Below are 17,110 nucleotides of genomic sequence, written 5' to 3'. Positions count from 1 at the left end.
GCAGAGGGAATTTGAAAGACAACTGATTATCCCGCCTCGGACTGAGCACTCTCGGCGGTGAGTGCCCAGACCCTACATTTTAATGTGGGTCTGGCTCGTCCAAACTACCTACTGCCATGAAACATCGCTATTTTACTCAGCCTACTGCCATGTAAGCTAAAAGCCATCTCCTTAGCTTTGAAACATCGTTATTTTACTCAGCCTACTGCCATGTAACTACCTAAAAGCTACCTCCGTCATATGCTACAATGTTGCTATGTTCTGAACGTCAGCATTTTACAGCTCGGATGCAACGTGACATTTAAACAATGAGTTTGGCGAATTAATATACAAGTGTGATATGGCCACAAAAATGGATCTACCTCATAGGTGTGTAAAAAACATGCTAATACACGATCTAAAGAACGCAGGGCAATGGGAAATTCAACCAAGCAGTGGAATAATTCACCATAACTTCATCAAACACACCTCACACATACACACCTAACATTAAACATCACACCTAACATCAAACTCACCTCACATACATATTTCTCTATACTATATCCAACACACCTCACATACACACACACACACACACACACACACACACACACACATACAGCAGCAACTTCAATCAGGGAGCCCAGGCTGCTAGGCATCAGGAGGGAGGTTTACACAACACAACGTACACTCTGCACAGTGTGTGTGTGTGTGTAAGTAATAATAATATGTGAATGTAGTGTGTGTGTGTGTTTGTGTGTGTGCAGGTCATGGAAGAGAACATACGTTTAGTCAGTGAGTGGAAGCCAGGCTAAGGTTTACCCTTGCGCAGACAGAGGCCTTAATTGACTTATTGATGCATGTTAATACCTTTATTACGGCAGATTAACATTCATGGGAAAACAGCAAATGTGCTGCAATATCATAATTGCATTTTTTAAATTAGCCGAGGTAATTATTCCATTTAATCTGCTAACTTTAATTAGCAGAGGACTTAAGCCCGAGCGCCCACCCGACTGAAAGACAAGCATCTCTCATGCGCTGTTTGTCTGTGTGTGTGTATGTGTGTGTGTGTGTGTGTGTGTGTGTGTGTGTCTCTGTGTGTGTGTGTGTCTGTCTGTCTGTGTGTGTGTGTTTGACCCATGGAAGCAGTGCTTGCAGTCTGACCCATGCTTTAGACCACAACATTGATTAAACAAGTCACTGAGGCTTCAAGGATTGTTATGATTGCTTAAAAACACAATCAATAGCGTTGAGTGTGTGGATATAACATTCCGCTAGCATCGGAGCGCCACGCTGACAGGATTCTATTAACCGTGTGGACAGAGGAGAGTGTGAGGGGAGAACATGCAATATTTACAACCAGATTAATCAGTGCTTGATTTATGGCAAGTTTTACACTGGACACACACACACAAACACACACACACAGACACACAGACACACACACACACACACACACACACACACACAGGGACAGAAAGGAAGCTCTCCCTCTAAGGATGCTCCACTAAGCGCTTTGTCCTCCATGTTTATGTATCTACCGGCTCTTCCGTCCCTGATTGTTAGTCAATATTTACCTGTGTGATTGTTAGTAAATTGGTTATCAGGAAACAGGTGGATGGAGTGGCTGTTTCAGGTAGACACACACACACACACACACACACACACACACAGGTGTGTTAGTTCTCTCAGTTAAAGCAAATATCTTCTTTATTGAACAAGGAACTTTCTTGTTTGAAGTTACTGAATCTTTCTGTGTGTCTATACGTCTAAAAATGTCTGGGCATGTTTGTGTGTGTGTGTGTGTGTGTGTGTGTGTGTGTGTGTGTGTGTGTGTGTGTGTGTGTGTGAGAGAGAGAGAGAGAGAGAGAGAGAGAGGGAGAGAGAGACAATGCAAGGACACACACCCTCACTGACACACACACTCTAAGCTCTGTAGACTCTGTTTTCCTGGGCAGTCTGTCAGCACACACACACACACACACACACACACACGCACACACACACACACACACGCACACACGCAGACGCTGGGTGACTGTGCACCCTCAGGGCCACATCTGGCCAGTGTGTGTGTGTGACTGGCAGAGGAGGACAAAGGGCTCCGCCCCAGTGCATTTAGACATTTGGAGCAGCTGGGCCGGTCCAGTGTGTGTGTGTGTGTGTGTGTCAGCCCCTCAGGTAAACACCACCGTTTGGCACTTCACCACAGCACACACACACACACTGCATCCAGCCAAGGCACACAGGACAGCAGGCACAGAGACAGACAGACACACACACACACACACACACACACACACACACTGGACTCATGCCCAGCCCCAGCACATGGACATCAGGGCATCAGACATGACTGGAACAGCGACGTGTGTGTGTGCGCGCGCGCGCGTGTGTGTGTGTGTGTGGTGTGTGTGCGCCCACCGTCCAGAATGATACAGATAGACTGAAAAACGCACTCACAAATCTATGTTCACATTCATACGCACACACACACACACACACACACACACACACACAAACACACGCATGCACACACACACTAGCACACTGCTATTGCACTGATGTATACATGTCACTGATGTATAACCTGGGGCAGCCGTGGCCTACTGGTTAGCACTTCGGACTTGTAACCGGAGGGTTGCCGGTTCGAGCCCCGACCAGTGGGCCACGGCTGAAGTGCCCTTGAGCAAGGCACCTAACCCCTCACTGCTCCCCGAGCGCCGCTGTTGTAGCAGGCAGCTCACTGCGCCGGGATTAGTGTGTGCTTCACCTCACTGTGTGTTCACTGTGTGCTCTGTGTGCTCTGTGTGTTCACTAATTCACAGATGGGATAAATGCAGAGACCAAATTCCTTGTATACGCCAGTACACCTGGCCTATAAACCTGATTTACATTACACACACACACACACACCACCACTATAGTATATCCCACACACACACACACACACACACACACACACACACACACCACCACTATAGTATATCCCACACACACACACACACACACACACACACACACCACCACTATAGTATATCCCACACACACACACACACACACACACCACCACTATAGTATATCCCACACACACACACACACACACACACACTGATTTACATTACACACACACACACACACACACCACCACTATAGTATATCCCACACACACACACACACACTGATTTACATTACACACACACACACACACACACACACACACACACACACACACACACACACACCACCACTATAGTATATCCCACACACACACACACACACACACACACACACACCACCACTATAGTATATCCCACACACACACACACACACCACCACTATAGTATATCCCACACACACACACACACACACACACACACACCACCACTATAGTATATCCCACACACACACACACCACCACTATAGTATATCACACACACACACACACACACACCACCACTATAGTATATCTCACACACACACACACACACACACCACCACTATAGTATATCCCACACACACACACACACACCACCACTATAGTATATCACACACACACACACACACACACCACCACTATAGTATATCCACACACACACACACACACACCACCACTATAGTATATCACACACACACACACACACACACACACACACACTGATTTACATTTACGTTCGCGTCTTCACAGCCAAACTCTTTACCGCAATGTTTGATTACAGAACAGGTGCTTATAGAAAAACACATGTACACCAACTAAACACCACTTGTGTTCTTAAACAAATAAGCTCACACACACCATTCTACAGGTGGCACAGAGGCCCCCTGTGTAGTCGAATCCTGAAGGTGTTCTTAGACCAGGTCCATCCAGCATTCATGTGGCCTGCAGCATCACACACACACACACACTCACCATCTTAGATGAAGATTAATGCTTCTGGAAGCACAACAGCTGTGGACTTTTTGTCTTTTATGTTCTTCCCATGGGTTTGACCTCTCTACAGAAGGAAACACACACACACACACACACACACTCTCTTTCTCTACCTCTCTCTCTCACACACACTCACACACATGCGCACACACACACACACACACACACACACACACACACACACACACACACACACACACACACACACACACACACAAACTGTCTCTCTCACACACACTCCTGCATACACCTTCTCACAGAGAGAAGAAAATTAATGGCACATAATAGCATACAGCTGATCGTGATCATGGCCGGCTCTGAGTGTGTGTGTGTGTGTGTGTCTGTGTGTGTTTGTGTGTGTGTGTGTGTGTGAGTATGTGTGTCTGCGTGTGTGTGTTTGCGCGATATTGACTGACTGAGTTTTGTGAGGTATGGAAGGTGTGTGTGTGTGTGTGTGTGAGAGAGAGAGTGCAGCGGTGTCCAGGTCCATATTAAACACCTTGTCATACACACTCACTTGTGTATGTGTGTGTGTGTGTGTGTGTGTGTGTGTGTGTGCGCATGTGTGTGTGTGTGAGAGAGAGATCGTTATGCTAGATATACTTGCTGCGTAATGATGTGAGATTCATTTCTCAAGTGCTATTTAACCCTCACCTTCTGCCACGCTGCTTAAACGCTCTTCCTCACACACTTACACACACACACACATACACACACACACACACACACACACACATACATACACACACACGCACAAATAAACAAACACACACTTACATACAACACAACACACACACACACACACACACACACACACACACACACACACACACACACACACACACACTCACACACACACACTAACACAAACATACACACATACTCACACACACAGTCACACACTCCATTTCACCACTGTGTGTATGTTCCCTCAGGTTATTGCCCCTTAATAATTCATATCTTGCTCTTTAATCATGCTTGTTCACCCTGCCCTCACTGCTGCTGAAACACATTGTTGAACTCACACACACACACACACACACACACACCGCTGTAAACATTATTACACCCACACACACACACACACACACCGCTGTAAACACCATTACACACACACACACACACACCGCTGTATTTTGGCCATAGTGACTATGTTGTTGGTCATCTTAACTGTATCGAGGTGTTTCTTATATTTGTAGGGAATCAACTGGTCATGGTGACATGCTGCTGACTGTTTGGATGGAGTGTTGACGTCGGCCTTAGCTGAACAAAAGCAAACTGGTCATAGTAACTGGTCATGCTGGTGGTCATAGTGAACGGTCAGGCTGCTGGTCATAGTGAACAGTCATGTGGTGGTCATAGTGACTGGTCAGGCTGCTGGTCATAGTGACCGTTCAGGCTGCTGGTCTTGTTGACTTTATGTTGGTCTCTGATGTCAGCTGCAGTGTGTCAAGGACTTCAGCACATGTGTCATGTATTGCAGAAAACCCTATTAATAAAGATAGGACTTAGCACAGGTGGCACGCAGTAGAAAACTAAATTAATAAACATAGGACTTAGTTTAGCTGACGTGCACAAGAAAACTATAAATAAAGATAGAAGTTTAGCATTAGTGACATTCACTAGAAAACTATATTAATAGAGATAGGGACTGTGGGCACAGGTGACATGCACTAGAAAACTGCATTAATAAAGATATGAATTTAGCACTGGCTCGGAACCTACAGTCTCTAATACACACCTTCCAAGGACGTCATCTCAGCTCTGAAACTGTCCTCAGTCAGATTTGCAATTCAAAGTATGTGTGTGTGTGTGTGTGTGTGTGTGTGTGTGTGAGTGTGTGTATATATATATATATATATATATGTGTGTGTGTGTGTGTGTGTGTGTGTGTGTGTGTGTATGTGTGTGTGTGTGTGTGTGTTGTGCGTGTGTGTGAGAGAGAGGGAGGTAGCGTATGTATTGATTTGTCTGTTTGAGTCTGTCTGAGGTGGTTGAGGCGATGAGGTGAGATGTGCCCCCCCCCCTCTGCCCCCCTCCCCACACATCCCGAGGCCGCTGGGGTGTTTAAGCCCCTTTTTTGCTGTCATTCTCTGGAAGGCTCCTCTGTGTGAGTGTGGGCGGCCGTCTCATTGGCAGCGAAACCTTATTTTCTCCCTATCGATCCCCGGGGCCGCCCGCAAAATGCAAAAGGCGCCGCAAGACGGATCTGCTGTCAGCTCGTACAGTAGAACTCAGGCAATCAATGTCACGTCGCGGCGCGCCAAGCCGCACGCCCCTAATTCCACTCATCGCTGCTAAATGGAGAAAAACCCGCGGGTTCATCAATCATCAGAACAAGCAGCTCCCTCAGCCTAATAGTCTGTTCTTTACTCACCGAACGACCGGACCCGGCCAAGCTGAGTGTGTGTGTGTGTGTGTGTGTGTGTGTGTGTGTGTGTGTGGAGGGATATTCCCCTAGACCTGACAGGAAAGAGTGAAACAGAGAGACAGAAAGAAAGTGAGAGAGAGAGTGAGTGAAAGAGAGAGAGAGAGCTAGAGAGAGAGAGAGAGAGAGAGAGAGGAGAGAGAGAGAGAGAGAAAGACAGAGAGCTAGAGCGGAGAGAGAGGGAGGAGAGGTGTGATGGAGGTGCTTTGATCACTGTGTTCCTCTCCTCATTGGCCACGCCGTGTTCCATTTCCCAGCTGGCTCCTGTCCGTTAATGCGCTTGGAAACAGAGGCGTGCAGGTTGCCGATCGATGATCTCCTCCTCTCCAAATCTATTTCATCTGTCCTTTTTGATTTGCTGGGAGAGCTACATGCTCAAGCAGAGAGAGCCGGGGTCAATATGTGTGATCTCTGATTAATATCTCCCACTTCGTCTCCTGGCACGCCTGCTAAATAATAATGCTCTCTTGTTTTACACTGTCTGTCAAAGACAAGGTGTGTGCATTTATCTGTGTGTGTGTGTGTGTGTGACAAAGCATCTTAATGAATACCTCTTGTTTTTCTCTCCTCTCCTCTTTTTTTCTTGTTTTATCCCTCTCTTTTATTTCACCTTCTCTTTTCTCTCCTCCCCCCCTCCCTCTCTCTCGTCTCTTCCCATCTCAGGTAGCGGGGGCGCATGCCTCCATGCCCGTGGGGAAGTCTGAGGTGCTGAAGGCGGGCAGCAGTCCTAAGTCCACCCTCAAGCACATCTGGATGGGTGCTGGTGGGGGCGGTGGGGGGAAGGACCTGTCCATCAGTCGGCTGCTGGCCCAGACGCTCCAGGGCAAGCAGAACGCCACGGCGCTGGACCTGCGCTATGACACGCCCGAGCCCTACTCCGAGCAGGACCTGTGGGACTGGCTACGCAACTCCACCGACCTGGCGGATTCGCGATCCCGCGCCAAGCGCCGACCGATGGTCAAGACCGGCAAGTTCAAGAAGATGTTCGGTTGGGGAGACTTCCACTCCAACATCAAGACGGTCAAGCTGAACCTGCTCATCACCGGCAAGATCGTCGACCACGGCAACGGCACGTTCAGCGTCTACTTCCGCCACAACGCCACGGGCCAGGGCAACGTGTCCGTCAGCCTGGTCCCGCCCACCAAGATCGTGGAGTTCGACCTGTCGGCGCAGCAGTCGGTCATCGACGCCAAGGACTCCAAGTCCTTCAACTGCCGCATCGAGTACGAGAAGGTGGAGAAGGGCTCGAAGAACACGCTGTGCAACTTCGACCCGTCCAAGACGTGCTACCAGGAGCAGACGCAGAGTCACGTGTCCTGGCTGTGCTCCAAGCCCTTCAAGGTCATCTGCATCTTCATCTCCTTCTACAGCACCGACTACAAGCTGGTGCAGAAGGTCTGCCCCGACTACAACTACCACAGCGACACCCCCTACTTCCCCTCCGGCTGAGCCGACCCGACTGACCAGCAGGGGGCGGCACTGAATCTGATGGACTTGTGGGGCGAGGTGGGGAGGTCTCCTCTTCTCCCGTCCAGCTGAAGTAAAGCGTCATCTGTACTGTCCCGAACTCGCCCAGACTGGTCTCGACCGGAATTTTAGACTTCTGCTAAAAAAAAAAAGAGATAACAATCAGACATGAACCTGTTACGGAAGCCGTGTTAATGATAACGATGTAATTTACGGAAGCCGTGTTAATGATAACAGTGTAATTTACGGAAGCCGTGTTAACGATAACAATGTAATTTACGGAAGCCGTGTTAACGATAACGTTGTAATTTTTGCAAAGCGGTGAAGTTATACTCCGTCTGAAGGAACAGTGATGGTGTAGAATTAGCTTAATGTGTTGACTTGTTTTATTATGAAAGGTACATTAATTTATTTACGTATTTGTTGATTTATTTATTGTTTATTGTACTGTTACCTGGTAGAAACAATAGTGGGACTCGGAGTCCCAGATATCCGCAGTTTACTTCTGCCATTTTAACCACTGGTTTGTTTAAGACGGACTGAGCTCTCTGTTCTCTTGTTGAAGTTCTGTTCCCTTCTGTTTCTCCCGGTGTTTACAGCCTGTGCGCTTTTTTTTCTGCTTTGTTTTGAACTTGGTTTCGTTTGGTTTTCTCTCCAAGCCTCAGAGTAGACTATCAAAGTGCTAAATGTTTATATCTCTGCCTCAGTGGAGCCCCAATTTGAGCAACGAATATCTGATCTGACATTTCAACGTTGCTGATCGTAAAAACCCTGCACATACAAAAAAAAAGAGATAATAAATATATGAAACTATATAAATACATATACATATACGAATATATGCTGGAAGCTGGCTGTGTGGGATTCCCAGAGCTGCGTCTGCTTCCTGGGCGACCCAAAGACAGGCCGGCTCATGTGCAGGGGGAGCCTCGCCAGAGGCCCACAGCAGCATCACTCACCCCCATCAGGCCTGAGTTGGTATGTTCCAGCACTGCAGTCTTGTGGGCCCTGGATGCTCTCATCTCCCATAGTTTTAAATCTCGGGGGAGGGTTGGCTGGCTTACTCATTTACCCACCAACACTAATGTAATGACTTCTATATCTTAGAGCCTAATTTGTATGAATGGTTTGTATTGTACATACTTTATCCCGATGGAGCATCTGTGTATAAGCCCTAAGCATACACCTGTCTGTTGACCCCCTGACCTCTGACCTAATGACCCCATAACCCCATCCCACCCGCTCCCCACCCTACCACATATATGCTTGTTCTCGGCTCCTCGGACTATGAAAATGATGTTGCTGATATAGATGTGACCTTGAAAATCCATGAAAAACCTGTGATCTTGTACAGAAGCTGTAAAACTGTCACTATAAAAACAAGACTCAATATCCATCCTCAGTATGAGTATGTTTGCTTTAATGGGAACGGGGGAGGTGTACATAATAAATAAAATGCCAGAGGTTTTATCACTGGACTGGGCCTACGCTGTCACTTATTCTCCAATAGAACTCTGAAGTTCGCCTATAAAAAAGAACCAAAACGGCCATATTTGCCCATATAAGGAGATCCGGTTGTTAATTGAAGCTAAGTACCTATGGCAAGTTGCATTGCATTGGAGTAGCAAAAAATCTAAGTGTGCCGCCTTCACACACCAGAGATCACAGTATCCACTCGAAGGCAGAGGACAAAACTGTGTTCAGGAAAACGTCTGCATTTTTTGTAGGCAAACTTCAGAGGTCTATGCACTTTTATATAAGTCTACCTAGACACAGGATTCATCTCACCACACCGGAAGTGCTCTCATGACACAGGAAGTGATCTCACCACATAGGAAGTTGTGTCCACCTGGGAAACAAGGCCTGTGTGCAGAAGCCAAGCATGTAAGCAACGCAGTTCACATAATCTTTCACACAAACATACAGGTATTTGTGGGCGTTTAAGGGCGTTTTTGGGAGGTAAACAGATGCCGCTAACTTGAGCTAATGGAATGGCTTCAGCCCCAAATGAAAGTCTACGCTAGTTTAAGCTAGGCTATTTCTGTTAAACGCCGCCTTCATTGGCGAGGTTGATGGAATACCCCCCAGGGTACCCCGCCATGCTGTTGGAGGTGCAAACAAACGCTGCATTGCCATTGAGATCACATGGTAAGGAACCAGAAATCCGATTGTTTGCACCTCCAAATGGGCGGTGACGCTACATATGTGACGCGAGTTTGTGTGAATGAATAGTGAATTTTCATTTTAGATGAACCTGCATTTATTTTATCAGGGACACAAAATGAAATGCCATTTCTATCCTTTTTGATGGGATTCCCTAGTTTATCGTTCTGATGTGAGGCCCTAGTTTATCGTTCTGATGGGATGCCCTAGTTTATCGCTCTGATGAGATCCGCTAGTTTATCGTTCTGATGGGACGCCCTAGTTTATCGCTCTGATGAGATCCGCTAGTTTATCGTTCTGATGTGACGCCCTAGTTTATCGCTCTGATGAGATCCGCTAGTTTATCGCTCTGATGAGATCCGCTAGTTTATCGTTCTGATGTGATGCCCTAGTTTATCGCTCTGATGAGATCCGCTAGTTTATCGTTCTGATGGGATGCCCTAGTTTATCGTTCTGATGGGACGCCCTAGTGTATCAGCAGTAGAGGCCTGTGATGGCTTAAACTGCTCTGCAAAGCGCTTTGTTTTCCGGTCTGCACTTGGAGAACTGAGCCATGGCTGCAGACGGGGCATCATCATCCCCGACGTGTGCTCATAGTTTACAATCCCATAATGGACACAAAGCAACAAAACAGAATATTCAGTTACAAACCAAATCAGGATTTATATAAGCTGACCAAATGTCAAGTTTCAAATGACCAAAGGGTTTTTACTGCGCTGCAAGCGTAACATTTTCATCGTATCCATCCATGTGACATTAGTGAGGGCTTTTATTTTGACATGAGACATCAGTGAGGGCTTTTATTTTGGCATTCTCTATCCTCGGGTCTCATTTCTCCTCTCTGAGCATCTGAACAGTGGATACTGCCCTCAAAGCTAATTTCCAAACGTGTCTCATGCCAACTCCCCATCAGAGTTACATAAGGAATATCAGTAATACTTGATGATTTGTTAGGATTCAAGCTCAGTGTGTAAAATGGATGTTGAACTATTACTGAACATCCCCTTAACAAAATCTCTAAAAATCTCAAAATCTACTCTAACCTTAACCTTAAAGGTACACTATGCAAGATTTTCACCTTTACAAAGCCAATTTGATGGTAAACGAACTTGTGATAGGCGAATACAGCATAGACGTGGCGAGTCGCTACCGAGAAAATCAGCCATGCAACTTCAATAAAGACAGCCTGACAAATCTCGCGAGAATCGTAGATATAGCTCTTTGGAGATAGTTTTTGCCTGTTGTTAATCCTTCACCTCCACAACAAAAGCATTTTCATTGTGTACAAGTCACAAGAAGTTTGCTGTTTACAACAGCAGAGTAAAATATAAATATATCGCGACTCTAGAGGGAGCTCTACAGTCGCCAAAAATACCTAAAACTGCATAGTGTACCTTTAAATACCTAAACCTGCATAGTGTACCTTTTAAATACCTAAACCTGCATAGTGTACCTTTTAAATACCTAAACCTGCATAGTGTACCTTTAACCATACATTGTATTTAGCAGAGTGTCAACACATAGTTTGTTGATAGATAGTCTGTCCAAGAAAACAGTGAGCGGAATATGTTCCGAACATACAGCAGCAATACCCAGCAGAGCCGTATACCTCAGCCCTCCGACTGTGTTCTCTACGCTCCCTTGAGTTCTGGAGGAAAAGTATTGAATATGACCATGTTTGGAAAAGAGATTTATATATAAAAAAAAAAGTATGCCCATTATACTGTATCAACAGGAACGTCACACACAACACGCTAATCTGCTAAACATCACAGGAACGCCACACACTACCCTATTCTACCACAGGAACGTCACACACAACACCCTAATCTGCTAAACATCACAGGAACGTCAGTCACACACAACACGCTAATCTGCTAAACATCACAAGAACGTCACACACCACCCTATTCTACTACAGGAATGTCACACACAACACACTAATCTGCTAAACATCACAGGAATGTCACACACCACCCTCATCTAACAAGCACTTGCTCTCGTGGTTGGAACCCTGTAGCTGTGAGATGCAGAAGAGGTGAAATGAACTAAACAGCATCACCTGGAGCTGAACTTATTATCTTAATTACCTCAGAAGATCATTAAACTGAATGGAGTGGAACTCAGTAAAACATATTATTGAATGATTTTAGATTTCATCTCTTGCTGCGCTGGCCTTGACTAGAACATGCATTACCCAACTGCATTTTACACCACAGATTTAATGTTTTGATGATGTTTATTGGTTGGTATTTCAACAACCAAAGGAACATATTAGTTGCTGTTGTAAATAACTTAAAAATATAGATATAAGCCAATCATCCAGAAGGTTCCCCCACGCTGGCTATGATCTCTGCCGTGCGGTTGGTATCTCTGGCTGCGATCGCTCCCGTGCGGGTCCTGGAGAGCGGAGATAACGGGGGAGCTGGGGAACGCAGACGTCTTCAGGGATGACTGATATATCTGTGAAGCAGCGGGAACACATAGAACACACACATTTCCTCTCGCTTTCCTCTCCTGCCGCATGTGGTCATGCGGTCATGCGGTCAGTCATGTCTGGACTCTAGAGCTGTGTGAATGTCCTGGCTATCCTCAGAGCCGGAGGGAGAAGGGATATCCATGCAAAGAAGCAGCTGTGTGTGTGTGTGTGTATGTGTGTGTGCGTGTGTGTGTGTGTGTGTGTGTGTATTAATGCGTGTGTAATATGCGTGTGCGTGTGTGTGTGTGTGTATGTGTGTGTGTGTGTGTGTGTGTGTGTGTGTGCGTGTGCGTGTGTGTGCGTGTGAGAGAAAGAAAGAGAGAGAGAGAGAGAGAGAGAGAGTGACAGTCTGCAGATTAAGTGGGTGTGTGTGTGTGTGTGTGTGAGAGAGAGAGAGAGAGAGAAAGAGAGAGAGTGACAGTCTGCAGATTAAGTGACTCGGGATGCACCAGGACTCCTGAAGGTCGCCCTATGACCCCTGAAGGACAGACTGTGAGTCCCGAAGGTCAGATTGTAAATCCTGAAGGTCATTGTGTGTGTGTGTGTGTGTGTGCGTGAGTGTACAGTATGTATGTGTGTGTTTGTGTGTGTGTATGTGTGTGGAGAGGGGAGGTGAGTTCACTGTGGCACCTGCAGTGGAATCCGGAATCCTGCGGAAGGCAGTTCCGATCAGCCGTCAGTTCTGGGCTGATTAGACGCCCCAGGGGTGTGTTACGGAGGGGTCCGGAGGGTTCCGCTGGCTCATAACTTATCAGTAATTAAACGGGAAGCCAGGCCTGTGTGTTCATTGCAGGGCCGCAGGGGGCTCTTAACGCACACACACACAGACACACACACACATACACATACACACACACACACACATACAGACAGACACACACACACACACACATACACACACACACACACACACACACACACACACTTAGAGTGTTCTGCCTCTGAATTTTGCTCCCAGTCTGGTCTCTGCTTAACAAGTCCAGCGAGACTCCAACTCACCAGATCTTAAATCTGCAGCATCAGGCAACGCCAGAGTCAGGAGTGTTAATAAACACCCCGATTTCCATATCACTCACACACACACACACACACACACACACACACACACACACACACACACACACACACACACACTCACACACACACACACACACACACACACAGTACAGGAGCATCACTAACATCTCATTCCTGTCTGGCACCCAAGAACTCTGTGATCTCTTGTATCTCATACACACACACTCACAGAGAGAGAGAGAGAGAGATGGAGAGAGAGATTGAGTCCAGGTAATCCACCATAAGGACCACTTTACTTTTTTTAAAAGTTGCATTTTAGCCTGATGTTTTACAGTTTACTGCTTACACAAACCATTTTTGCTTGTCACACAATTTTCTAAACATGTGTTTCGAACACCATAACCCCACACTAAATCTGCAAAATCATACACTAATTCTCAGTGTTTGACTCAGTGTTCAATTTCCTAAAACACAAACACCACACACAATTTTCTACCTTACACACAAAAATCTAACAGGAAGTAACTTGATTTCATTTTTCAAACACAACCTATCAAAATGCCACTTATTCACACTCACTCCTAAATGTAATACTCATTACTTTACTGAACACCATCCGATCATTGCCTTAGTATAGGCCTATGAATAAATATACTCCAAATAAAGATATAGATACTTTCAATCTGTTCCTAGAGGATTTCCTGTTGAAATGTTCAGAACCAATGTAGATTCTTTGAAATGAAAATGAATTGGACTTAGCGTCATGATCTACGAAAAGTCGACTTGACGTAAAACTTGTCTTCTGTCCCCAAGTCAACAGTGTTGTTTTCTGTGTCTGTTTTCGGCGCACATGTTTTTTCTGCAGTTGAAAGGGTCTATTGGCCTGTGAATATACATGCCCAATTACCCCACCCCCCTCCTCTCACACACACACACACACACACACACACAGTAATATATTTACTTTGGAAAAAGCAAAGTAATTTGATAGGAGTTGGTAATTTCTGTCTTTGGACATACAATAATTTCTGTCTTTTCTGCCATATCAGCTTTTTCAAAACTCCGTGTACATCTGGTGGTCATTGTATTTTGCTTCCTTTGTTCTTGTTGGCAGTAAAATACTGTATTCACAACAGCAAATTATTTGGGAAAAATCATTATTTTTGTTTTCAATATTGCTTACATGTTTACTGTGTATTCCAACATCTCTCTGTAAATGACTTTCACTCAGAAGCCCATGAAAGACAGAAGAGCTTTAGGTTTGGAGCAACAGTGTGTACATGATGTATCCGAAATGTCATATTTATAATGTGAGGCAAATGTTTGCTATAGAGATGTGTTTATGACATTTTGAATGTCATTTCGATGGAGATTTGAGGCATTTTGCATTTTGTGTGAGCAATTCTGGGTTTTGTGTGTAGAGTTTTGAAAAATAGACACAGTTTTGAAAACATGTGTAAACAGTAATATGCACAGTATTATGATTTCTGTGTCTTATTATTGGCACTATTCTGATGTCTATGCGTTATTGTGCACATTATCACGGTTATTATGTGCGTTATCGTGATTGCGGTACGTTATTGTGAGCTCTGATGGGCCGAATCTCTTCGATCTGCGCAGCACATCCTCAGGCATCGCCGTAATTAAGTCACAGTGAAGGCAAGTGGACTGTTTATTCAATTATGGCTCCTGCTTCACACACACACACACACACACACACACACACCCACCAGGCTCACGACTCCACGCAACTCTCTCTCTCCCTCCCTCTCTCTCCATCTTTTCTCTATCCATTCCTCTTACTCATCTTTCTTTCAGTTTATACAGATTATATAATTATTGCATGTTTTATACAGATTATATAATTATTGCATGTTTTATACAGATTGTATAATTATTGCATGTTTTATAAAGATTATATTATTATTGCATGTTTTATGTGCTGTGTAGCTTTGTGCATCTGACGATTTAAGACTGATCCATGGACAACAGATGTAAAATAGACAGTTTATGTTGATTCCTGTGCAATGTAAACCTTAAAAAAACATCTCTCCATATCTCTCTTTCTCTCCATCTCTTCTTCACCATCTCTCTCTCTCTCCCTATCTTTCTCCCTCTCTCCATCTCCACCTCTTCATCTCTTTCCATCTACATTCCATGCATCTCTCTCTCCCTCTACTTCTCTCTCTCTCTCCTTTTCTCTCTCTACCTCTTCATCTCTCTCCATCTACATTCCATGCATCTCTCTCTCCCTCTACTTCTCTCTCTCTCTCCTTTTCTCTCTTTACCTCTTCATCTCTCTCCATCTACATTCCACGCATCTCTACCTTTCTCTCTCTCTCTCTCTCTCTACTTCTCTCTCTCTCTCTCCCTCTCTCTCTCCTTTTCTCTCTCTCTCTTTCCTTCGTCTCCCCTGTTGCCCTGTCATCATCTCAGCTCTGTGTGAGCATTAGTCAGCGCTGATCACCTGCTAAGCATAAACACACACACACACACACACACCTCTAAGCATAAGCACATCCATGATGGATGCCTGTAATACCGCCTGATCACTTTTGGGCTTTCACTTCCTACTTGTTAGCCTGAGCACCTTCATCCCAGGAGAAGTGTGTGTGTGTGAGAGAGAGAGAGAGAGTGAGAGGGAGGGGGGGTCTCAGAGTGGAAATGTTTAAACAATAGGATTGGGGCTTTGCCCATATGGACCCATCCTGCCAATCCCAGCCCATATCCTGGTCCTCTCTCCGACACACACACACACACACACACACACACTCGGCTTTAATGAAAAGCAGGATGGAATAGGACCTGCCGAGCCTTTGGGATGTTTTTCCATTAACCATTTTGACACATGAGTGACTGTGGGGGATTATTGGTTTTTGAAGAACTATTAACAGCTGTACATTTGCATTTTAATACACTTCTCCTTCACTACTAATGCACTTCTCCTCCTCCGCTTTGTTGCCGCCTTGTTCCTGCAGCAATTCAGAGCAACTGCAGAAAAGAGCCTCTGGCTTTAATCATTTTAATTGCCATGAAAAATTAGTTTCCATTAATCACTTCTGAATCTTTGCAACTGCGGAAGGCTGCCATTACGGCTCTCCTTCCTTGAAATTGTTGCTCATCATTTCCTGAAAGTTTCTCTGGCAAGTTTGTGTCGTAAGTCTGAGGAGGTGGTGGAGGAGCATGTCAGGACAGGATGGAGGTGAGTCGGTCGTGATGCTGAGCTCACCGCCACTGATGGACACAGGGCTGTGCTGTGATTGGTCCTGATGCTGATAAATACAGGGCTGTGCTGTGATTGGTCCTGATGTTGTTGGATACAGGGCTGTGCTGTGATTGGTCCTGATGTTGTTGGATACAGGGCAGTAACACACTCTTTTTGGTTCTGATGCTGATGGTCCTGAAGCTGAGCTCACAGCCTCGTGGATGAATAGAAGGATGAGCTCAATGCAGGACATGCTGAATGCTGATTGGTCCTGATGCTGAGCTCATGCTGAATGCTGATTGGTCCTGATGCTGAGGATGCATGGGGATGCTCAGCATCATAGTCATGGTCACAAAAGTAGTTCTCATCTCTTACTTCAAAAATGAGGACACTGGAATAGAACCTCGTTCCAAGTGAATTTACAACCTGATTTAG

At 45.5% G+C, this 17,110-nt stretch overlaps 1 protein-coding gene across 1 annotated transcript in view; it reads left to right on the top strand.

Moving 5' to 3' along the window:
- Positions 1–9,289, top strand: part of nxph1 (neurexophilin 1) — a 42,278-nt gene extending 32,989 nt beyond the window's left edge. The window contains exon 2 of the mRNA XM_048228950.1: positions 7,008–9,289. Within this exon, the coding sequence (XP_048084907.1) occupies positions 7,008–7,793 (786 nt within the window). The 3' untranslated portion in view covers positions 7,794–9,289. The remainder of the gene's footprint in view (positions 1–7,007) is intronic.
- Positions 9,290–17,110: the final 7,821 nt, after the last annotated feature.

The sequence above is a fragment of the Alosa alosa genome, chromosome 20, assembly GCF_017589495.1.
Source record: "Alosa alosa isolate M-15738 ecotype Scorff River chromosome 20, AALO_Geno_1.1, whole genome shotgun sequence".
NCBI lineage: Eukaryota > Metazoa > Chordata > Actinopteri > Clupeiformes > Clupeidae > Alosa > Alosa alosa.
The sequence above is the reverse complement of the archived record's forward strand: the minus strand, read 5'-3'. Positions and strand labels throughout refer to the sequence as shown.